This window comes from Lithobates pipiens, unplaced genomic scaffold, assembly GCF_037356315.1.
Source record: "Lithobates pipiens isolate NorthernLeopardFrog02 unplaced genomic scaffold, aLitPip1_a1.2 Scaffold_13, whole genome shotgun sequence".
Lineage (NCBI taxonomy): Eukaryota > Metazoa > Chordata > Amphibia > Anura > Ranidae > Lithobates > Lithobates pipiens.
The window spans coordinates 288,193,778-288,203,242 of NW_027507718.1; the positions used below are offsets into that span (position 1 = coordinate 288,193,778).

Consider the following 9,465-nt stretch of genomic DNA (forward strand, 5'->3'; position numbering starts at 1 on the left):
TTCCAGATTATTTTAGCCCCCTACACACACACACACAAAAACACCACCCTGCAGTCTGACCTGACACCAACAGTGAGATCTTCCACTATAATTCCAAAAGCTCAATTTCAGCTCCATATTCTCATGCGCTGATATAGGTTACTGTACTACACTTTGCACATTGCTGTTTGCCTTACTGATTAATCGTAATTGTATTTGAATAATGCTAATATTCTTCCTATAACACCTACATTTTTAGGGCAGACCAGCCGCACAAGTATCGTGTAATCATTGAGCTCCTAGATCGTCTGTCTGTATCTGAGAATGTGGATTCTTTCCCTGTGAAAACTGTGAAAGTGCATGAGAACTATAACTCTGGAACCTATGAAAATGATATTGCTCTGCTGGAGGTTGTCAACATTTACAAGGAGGCAGCTTGCATGCAAGTGGACAACAATCTAGTGCCTGCATGTGTTCCTTGGTCAACTCATCTGTTCAAGGCAGGGGACACTTGCGTAGTTTCAGGATGGGGCAGAGAAACAGGTATATGGAGTTCATATTATTTTTTATTTTTTCAGTGTACATAGTAATATAAAAATAGATGTGAGAACAATGTCAGATCATTTGTGACTATACAGCAATTGAATTTTAGGTCATCTTCTAATACTATAATTATATTATAGATAGATCAGTTTTGAAAAGTGAATTTGTCCAAAAGCAGGTAGGACCGGCGTTCTGTCAAAATAGCCAAGTCATTGAGATCTCCAATTACATCACTTCCGATTACTGTAAACCGTCAGTAATTGAAGATTTTGATGAATTGCTGTTTTGACACAATACGGGAAACTGTGTACACTCCGGTACATGGCGCTATAAGTGGACATTGTTAGTCCGCTCCGATGCAAACCAACAAAATGGCCGCCTCTGAGACGGCGACAACTTTTTTCTCCTTGCACGCTGCTCTGACAAAAATGCTAAATCTTTGTGTACTGGAGCATACACACTTGCTGGTGTTGTGTCAAAACAGAAAATCTCAGATATATGTTTCTGATAACTGTAACATGATTTCTGTAAAAATAAAGAATTTATATAAAAAAAAAAAAAATCCCCAATTACTGATAGTTTACAGTAGTTTACAGTAACCGGAAGTGACGTGATTGGAGATCTCGATGAATTGGCTATTTTGACAGAACACCGAATGTAAAAAAAAGTGACATGCAGTACATAGTGCTGAGCTCATGAATCCCCAGCTGATCAGAGCCAACACCACTCTGTGTGAATGAGCCTTGACTGTGACAGCATCCCAAACCCTACTGTCATAGCCAAACACTGGGCCATTCTGACAAGCAAACCTACAACACTTCATGCTAGTACCAAAGCATGCTCTTTCTACCTTTTGCACATTGTAATTGGCCAGTGAGGCAGCCCAGTCCAGCAAGAATGTATGGGGGCACAGCATAGCAGCAACCTTTAGCCCTGGTTCCCACTTATGCGATTTCCGATGAGTTCCAGAATGTAAGGAATCGCGTAACAAGTAAAATAACATGACTTTCTGTGGAGGCCATTCACATACATGCAGTCTGATTCATTTTTGAAAAGGGTCCAGTGCGAGTTTGGAGAGGTGCAGTGTGATTTTTACCGCTATAGACTTGAATGGTAACTGCATGCAAAACACTTATCTGACCAAAGATTCCAGTATATTTTCTACAAGTCTGTGTTGCTTTTTCCCTTCCCTGGAAAAGAGAGAGAGAACAAATCGCTGCTGCATCCAAATCGCATGAAAAAACGTATTGAAATCCCCTCTGAACCACATCAACTCGCATTGATGAAATCGCACTGCAAAACGGATTTAACTCGCTTTGCATCAATCTGAAACTAGGCTTAAGCCACCGGGAAGCAATGACATATTTACCTACCTAAATAATGTTTATATTGTGTTTTAAAGTTGTTGTAAAGTCATAATGTTTTTTTATCTTAAAGGAGAAGTACAGCCAAAGCTCGTTTGGCTGCACTTCTCCTATGGATCACAGGAGTGCAGTTTGTTTTGCACTCCTGTGACCCGTTTTCAGCAGAGAGTGGGCTGAAGTCCGCTGTCAGCTGACATCACAAAAGTTGGTCCAGGCTCGGAGTCATCACGACCATGGAGTTGGGATCTGCCAGATCCCTGGGCGGACACCCGGCTCAGCCTCTCAGTGATCTGCTGAGAGGCTGTGCCAGCCGCTCCCACCCGATCCACAGCTCAGTGCTCCAGTGAGCATGGAGGTGGCAGAGCAGAGAGCTGTGACTGACAATGACCAGGTCTCTGCTGATGGAGCTGTGTGAACCGAGTGATTGGCATTATATGATCGCTCAGTTCTCAGTGTTAGAGGTGCCCAGGGACAGATGCAGCATTGGACCGATGCTGCATCCACCTAGGCAAGTTTGACTCTAAAGAAAAAAAAAAAAAAAAGCATGCTTCACTTTTAATGCATTATATGCATTAAGATAAAAAAAAAACATTCTGTGTGCAGCATCCCCCCCCAATACTTACCTGAGCCCATCTCGATCCAGTGATGTTGCAGAAGTGTCTCCGCTGCCCAGGACTCTCCCTCCTCATTGGTTGAGACGGCAGTGCGGCACCATTGGCTCCCTCTGCTGTAAATCAAAGTCAGTGAGCCAATGAATGAGGAGAGAGAGGGGGCAGGGCCAAACCAAGGCTCCATGTCTGAATAGACACACACAGCAGCGGCTGGGCTTGGGTGACCCCATAGCAAACTGCTTGCTGTGGGGGGCACTTGGCAGGAGGGAGGGGCCAGAAATGCCAAAGAGGGACCCAAAAAGAGGAGGATCTGCACAGTGGTTTTGCACAGAGCAGGTAAGTATAACAGGTTTGTTATTTTTAAAGAAAAAAAACTGAGACTTTGTTATGACTTTACGAATATATTATATAAAGCTTTTATTTGATACACTGTTTTAATTAATACCTTTGCTAGCAAAATGTATATTTAAAAATGTCAGTATTTAAAAGAAATGCACTTGCCTCCTTTTAAAAACTGTATTTCATACCTGGAAACTGTAATCTACAGACTGTGGATACCTAGTGGTTAACTAGATAAGGCTGGCCATACATTATACAATTTTCTTGTACAACTTTCCTTTATGCCGCGTACACACAATCAGACTATCCGGCGGACTTATGCCACGTACACACGATCCGAATTATCATCGAAAAAAGCTCTGATGGTTTTCCCGACGGAATTCCGACGGAATTCGGCTCAAGCTGTCTTGCCTACACATGGTCACATCAAATTCCAATCATTTATAACGCGGTGACGTACAACACGTTCGACGTGACTAGAAAAAGGAAGTTCAATAGCCAGTAGCCAATAGCTTCTGTCTCGTAGTTGAATCTGAGCATGCGTGATTTTTGGTGTGTCGGAATTGCATAGACACGATCGGAATTACTGATAGAAATTTTTTCCGTCGGGAAAATTGAGAACATGCTATCAATTTTTGGCTGGCGGAAATTCGGACAGCTAAATTCCGATGGAGCATACACACGGTCGCATTTTCCGATGAAAAGCTCTCATCAGTCTTTTTCTGGCCGGAATTCCGATCATTTGTACGTGGCATTAGTCTGGCGGACAAACCGTCGGAAAGTCCGCCAAATTTCCAAACGAGTGGACCTGTCCACACACCGGACTTTTCCGTCATAATTTTGAAATGAACGGACTTGCCCACACACGGAGGAAAGTCCGTTCATTTTGAACGCGGCTCCAGGTAGCCGGGACTAGCGAAGGAAGTCAATGTTGCTGCCTTCCGCGGCAAGATTGACACGTCGCTGGCCCCGTCACCTGGTATGGACTTAAAGGGGAAGCCCTACGCTGAAAAAATGGCGTGGGGGTCCCCCCCAAGGTCCATATCAGACCCTTATCCAAGCACGCTACCTGGCCGGTCAGGAAAGGAGGTGGGGATGAACGAGCGCCCCCCCCCCCCCCTCCTGAGCCATACCAGGCCGCGTGCCCTCAACATGGGGGGGTGCTTTGGGGAAGGGGGGCCGTGCGGCGGTGGGTGGGGGGTCTTCTCGCTGGACTCCTCCGCTATCTTCTGCTCTTTTACTAGCTCTTTTACTAGCGGAGGAGCCTGGCTTTCTTCTTCATCACCGCCGCCCAGAGGTCTTCTTCTGACTTCGGGGGTCTTGTGCCCTTCTTCGGTTCTTCTTGCTGGGCCTCCGCTCCTTCTTCCAGCTCTTTTACTGGTGGTTGCCCGGTCTTCTGTCGCCGCTCTCTTCGCCGCCTTCTGTTCTTCTTCCTTGAGATGTTGGCTCGTCGCTGTCTCTGGCCGTAATGACAGGGACGTGTTGCGCGGCGACTTATATAGGGACAATGGGCGGGTCACCGGGTGATGTCCCCGCCCATTATTATGTCACAGTCCCAGCATCCTCTGGGACTGTGACATCATAATGGGTGGGGACATTACCCGGCGATGTCCCTATATAAGTTTCCGCACGCCGCGTCCCTGTCATTGCGGCCAGGGTGGCGTAGATGAAGAAGAAAGCCAGGCTCCTCTGCTAGTAAAAGAGATAGTAAAAGAGCAGAAGATAGCGGAGAAGTCCGGCGAGAAGACCCCCCCAAGAAGGAAGAAGACCCCCGGAGCTGTGCAATAAATTATTTTAAACCCTTGTATGTTGTACCCCATACTCATTCAAATAGGGTGGAGGGGCCGGGATCTGGGGTTCCCTTATTAAAGGGGGCTCCCGGATTCTGATAAGCCCCCCTCCCGCAGACCCCGACAACCAACAGCCAGGGTTGTCGGGAAGAGGCCCTTGTCCTCATCAATATGGGGACAAGGTGCTTTGGGGCGGCCCTCCTTCCCCAAAGCACCCCCCATGTTGAGGGCACGCGGCCTGGTACGGCTCAGGAGGGGGGGGGGGCGCTCGTTCGTCCCCACCTCCTTTCCTGACCGGCCGGGTAGCGTGCTCGGATAAGGGTCTGATATGGACCATGGGGGGGGACCCCCATGACGTTTTTTCAACGTAGGGCTTCCCCTTTAAGTCCATACCAGGTGACGGGGCCAGCGACGTGTCAATCTCGGCGGCGACATTGACTTCCTTCGCTAGTCCCGGCTACCTGGAGCCACGTTCAAAATGAACGGACTTTTCTCCGTGCAGGAAAGTCAGTTAATTTCAAAAGCACACACACGACCGTATTGTCCGCCGGACTGCGACTCCGGCGGACAGTTTTTGAGTCAAAACTACTTTCTAAGTCCGCCGGACTTTTGGGTAAAAAAAAGTCCGCCGGAGCCCACAAACGGGCGGATTGTGTCCGCCGGACTTTTCCGCCGGATAGTATGATCGTCTGCATGCGGCATTAGATTTACCAAAATCATATAATAGGCGCGTAAAACCTAAACACTTTCAATTTGTATGCAATCAGGCAGGTTCTTGTACTACATAGCTGAAGGTAAATCTAAAGAAAATTGAATAAGAAAATTGTATGGTGTATGGCCAGCTTAAGGCATAGCTAAAAAAAAAAAAAGCCAGAATTGCAGAGGAGAGTCTAAAAGCAACCAATTGCCCACTCTGAATTGGTATACCTAAAGTTGACCTTTAGGAGTGTAGAGCAAATTGTTGTCCTGTTCTGCTGGCAGTTTACTTGTAGCTCTATAAGCGCTGAGTAGGTGAAGTATACAGTACACTATTCCACCAATGACAATAAGCAGGGCATGCAGGGGCAGCAGGAATGAGAGCCTTGTTTAAAAACAACTGGCAGGCAGTGTGACAGTCTGTAACTTTGCGTTACACATGGAGATGCACTATTAACTATAAGTATGACAATGACTGGACAGCTAGCTGCTGCCCCTGGTGGCTATGGTGATAAGGAATTTGATTTACTTTCTTTTTGTTTGTAGGTTTTACTAAAGTATTTCATCTAAAGTGGGGACATATTAAGTTGATGAATAACTGTACTTCAATCTACAAAGAACGATTTCTTCCTGGAATGGAATGTGCAGGTAGGAATTTTATACATTTTTACAATAGTGTCAGCATACACTAAGCAATACAACATACAGCAGGTAAAATAAGTATTGAACACTTCACAATTTTTCTAGGTAAATATATTTCTAAGGGTCCTTTCACACGGGCATTCCATATGTCTGTTTTTCCTTCATCCATTGGCGGATGAAAAACAGACAGACATACAAGTATGTCTATGGGCTAGTGCACGTTAGCGGATGATCATCCGCTGACATCCGCCTCCGTTAACCACTTGCCGACTGGGCCATAGCCGAAAAATGGCTACAGCGCAGTCGGCTTATTCTGGGAGGACGCTCCCGCGTGCTTCCTGTTGCGCGCTCCTGGAAAAATCTGTGACACTGTATCATGGTAAATGGCCTCTGGTAGCGGCCATTTATAACGTGATCGCTCCGTCAAATGACGGAGTGATCACTTGTAAACAAATCCTTCCCCTCTCTGTACCAATCTGTACAGTGCGAGGGGAGAGGGTGAGAGATCAGTTGCAGCAGCGCTGTGGGCTGGATCTGTAATGCCCACTGTGCTGCTCAGTGCCCATACTCTACAGTACTGCAATATTCTGCCAATACTCTGCCAATAATCTTCAATACTCTGAAAAATATCTGGAATACTCGGCCAATACTCTGCAATACTGTGCCAATACTCTGCAATATTCTGCCAATACTTTGCCAATACTCTGCCAATACTCTGCCAATACTCTGCCAATACTCTGCAATAAATTTTAACAGAAACAAAGAATTTTTTTTTTTACTGAATTTTCAGTCTTTTTTTATTTATAGTACAAAAAATAAAAAACCCAGCGGTGATTAAATACCACCAAAAGAAAGCTCTATTTGTGTGAAAAAAGGACAAACATTTCATATAGGTACAGTGTTGCATGACTGAGTAATTGTCATTCAAAGTGTGAGAGCACGGAAAGCTGAGAATTGGTCTGGTTAGGAAGGGGGTTTAAGTGCCCAGTGGTCAAGTGGTTAAGTTCCATTTTTTTGAGACGGAAGGAAACCCTGTTTTTCTTCCATTTAAAAACGGAACGGATGAAAAACGGATGTTGGCGAACGACATCCGCTTACATCCGATCCGCTGACATCTGTTTTTCACCCAAAAACAGAAGCATTCCGTTTCTAAGTTCAGTCACTTTTTTTTTTCTTTTTTAAACGGATGAAATATAAAAATTGACATCCGTATCCGTGACTAAACTGAACTAAAAAACTGAACGCCCGTGTGAAAGGACCCTAAAGGTCACCACGTGTCAGTAACAACCCATGCTATCCATACATACATGCAGATTCTACATATAAGGACTAGGTGTGCTGCAAAAATATCAAAGTTTTGGTTTGGATATGCTTTATCGTGCTCCATGCCTCTAGTCAAACCAGGGGGTTAGCATGAAAGCCAAGCACCTACAATGCAAATGGTGGTCACCAAAGTCAGGTTATGTCTTTTTTTTTCCTGACTGTTTTTCTTAAAAAAACTTTTAACTTTAACTTTAAACTTTTTTTGCTTTTAAAGTATTGTTATCCTGCTCCTGAATCTTAGGATACATTAGATGAATGTTTTTTTTTTTTTAATTCACAGTCCCCCCCCCACTTTGTTTGAGGAATAAATAATTTTATTATGTTCAGAGACGAGGAATTTTTTTGCTGCTATCTTAATTGTAATGTCCATGATGGTTATTCCTTCTTTTTGTTTTAGGGACACATGATGGATCCATAGATGCCTGCAAAGGTGACTCAGGAGGTCCCCTAGTTTGCTATGATGCTAATAATGTGGCCTATGTTTGGGGAGTTGTAAGTTGGGGTGAGAACTGTGGAGTGGCAGGTTTCCCTGGAGTATACTCAAAGGTTGCACACTACTTTGAGTGGATATCCCGACATGTTGGACGAGCTCTCATCTCTAAATATAATATCTGATTTATCCATATTTTACAATGTGCAGATGGCTTATCAGCATTTTGGAAATATATTATGCTTTTTCAGCTACTGCTTCATAATTTTTACCTTTTTATGTAGTACAATAAAGTTTTCCTATTTCCTTAGTATTTCTTGAATGTTTGTCTACAGTTTCATGAACATGGTTTTGTACACAGATTGTTGTCCTCACAGTGTATAGTGGAATGTATATGGGTCTCAGCCCTGACCCCTGCTTCGTGACAGCAGTACAGTTTTGGTTCAGCACACATCACCACCATTGGCAGCTGGTGTTTTTTCTTTTGGGGGGCAGCAAACGGCAATCCCCCCCCCCCGTTTGGCAGCTTTATTTCTTCCTCCTCCTGTGAGTCACGGCTGGGCTTCTGCCGTGCATCTCCCTCCTCCTAGGCGTCCAATAAAATCACCTGTCCTTTCAGCCAATCGGGAAACGAGTATCAGACCCGCACTTCCTGATTGGCGGAGGGGTGATTCAGTGTTATAAAAGTGAATATTTATTTGCTTTTCTAACACACCTGGGTGGGCTCTGAGCGCAATGCTCTGCGCCACGAGCCCACCCTATTTTGAAGCCTATTAGAGCCTCTGCCTCTAATCAGGTGCTTTAAAAAAAACACCCCACCGCTGTAATTCATGCGCCTGGCCACCTGAAAGGGGGCGGATACATGAATAGGGAGTGGCAGTGGCGATGGAAAGGGGAGTAGGAAATGGAATGTGGAGATGGAAAAGGACCTGGGGATCCTAGTAGATGATAGGCTCAGCAATGGCATGCAATGCCAAGCTGCTTCTAACAAAGCAAACAGAATATTGGCATGCATTAAAAAGGGGATCAACTCCAGAGATAAAATGATAATTCTCCCGCTCTACAAGACTCTGGTCCAGCCGCCCCAGGAGTATGTTGTGCAGTTCTGGGCACCTGTCCTCAGGAAGGATGTACTGGAAATGGAGCGAGTACAAAGAAGGTCAACAAAGCTAATAAATAGATATTAGTTATAAGGAAAGGTTATGCGCACTGAACTTATTCTCTCTGGAGAAGAGACGATTGAGAGGGGATATGATTTCAATTTACAAATACCATACTGGTGACCCCACAATAGGGATAAAACTTTTTCGCAGAAGGGAGTTTAACAAGACTTGTGACCACTCATTAAAATTAGAAGAAAAGAGGTCTAACCTTAAACTACGTAGAGGGTTCTTTACTGTAAGAGTGGCAAGGATGTGGAATACCCTTCCACAGGTGGTGGTCTCAGTGGAGAGCATTGATAGTTTCAAGATTCAACTATTAGATAAGCACCTAAACAACCACAACAAACAGGGATATACAATATAATACTGACAAATTATCACACACATAGGTTGGATTTTATGGACTTTTGTCATTTTTTAACCTCACCTACTATGTAACTATGGGAGGTGGCACCGTTGCACCCTTAGTGGACGGGCTGCACCTGATCACCACTGAGCTACATTTGAATGAGGAATCACTACAAAGCTTCAAAGTAGCCTAGATATATAAAATGGAACAACCTTACACATGGCAGGATTGTGGGT

The 9,465-nt window shown here is 44.7% G+C and overlaps 1 protein-coding gene across 3 annotated transcripts in view; it reads left to right on the top strand.

Moving 5' to 3' along the window:
* CFI (complement factor I) overlaps positions 1 to 8,027 on the top strand; it is a 57,870-nt gene extending 49,843 nt beyond the window's left edge. For all 3 annotated transcript variants that reach the window (XM_077476727.1, XM_077476725.1, XM_077476724.1), the window contains 3 exons: positions 239 to 522; positions 5,869 to 5,970; positions 7,685 to 8,027. In XM_077476727.1, coding sequence (XP_077332853.1) covers positions 239 to 522; positions 5,869 to 5,970; positions 7,685 to 7,902 — 604 coding nt within the window. In that variant the 3' untranslated portion in view covers positions 7,903 to 8,027. The remainder of the gene's footprint in view (positions 1 to 238; positions 523 to 5,868; positions 5,971 to 7,684) is intronic.
* The last annotated feature ends 1,438 nt before the right edge of the window (positions 8,028 to 9,465 follow it).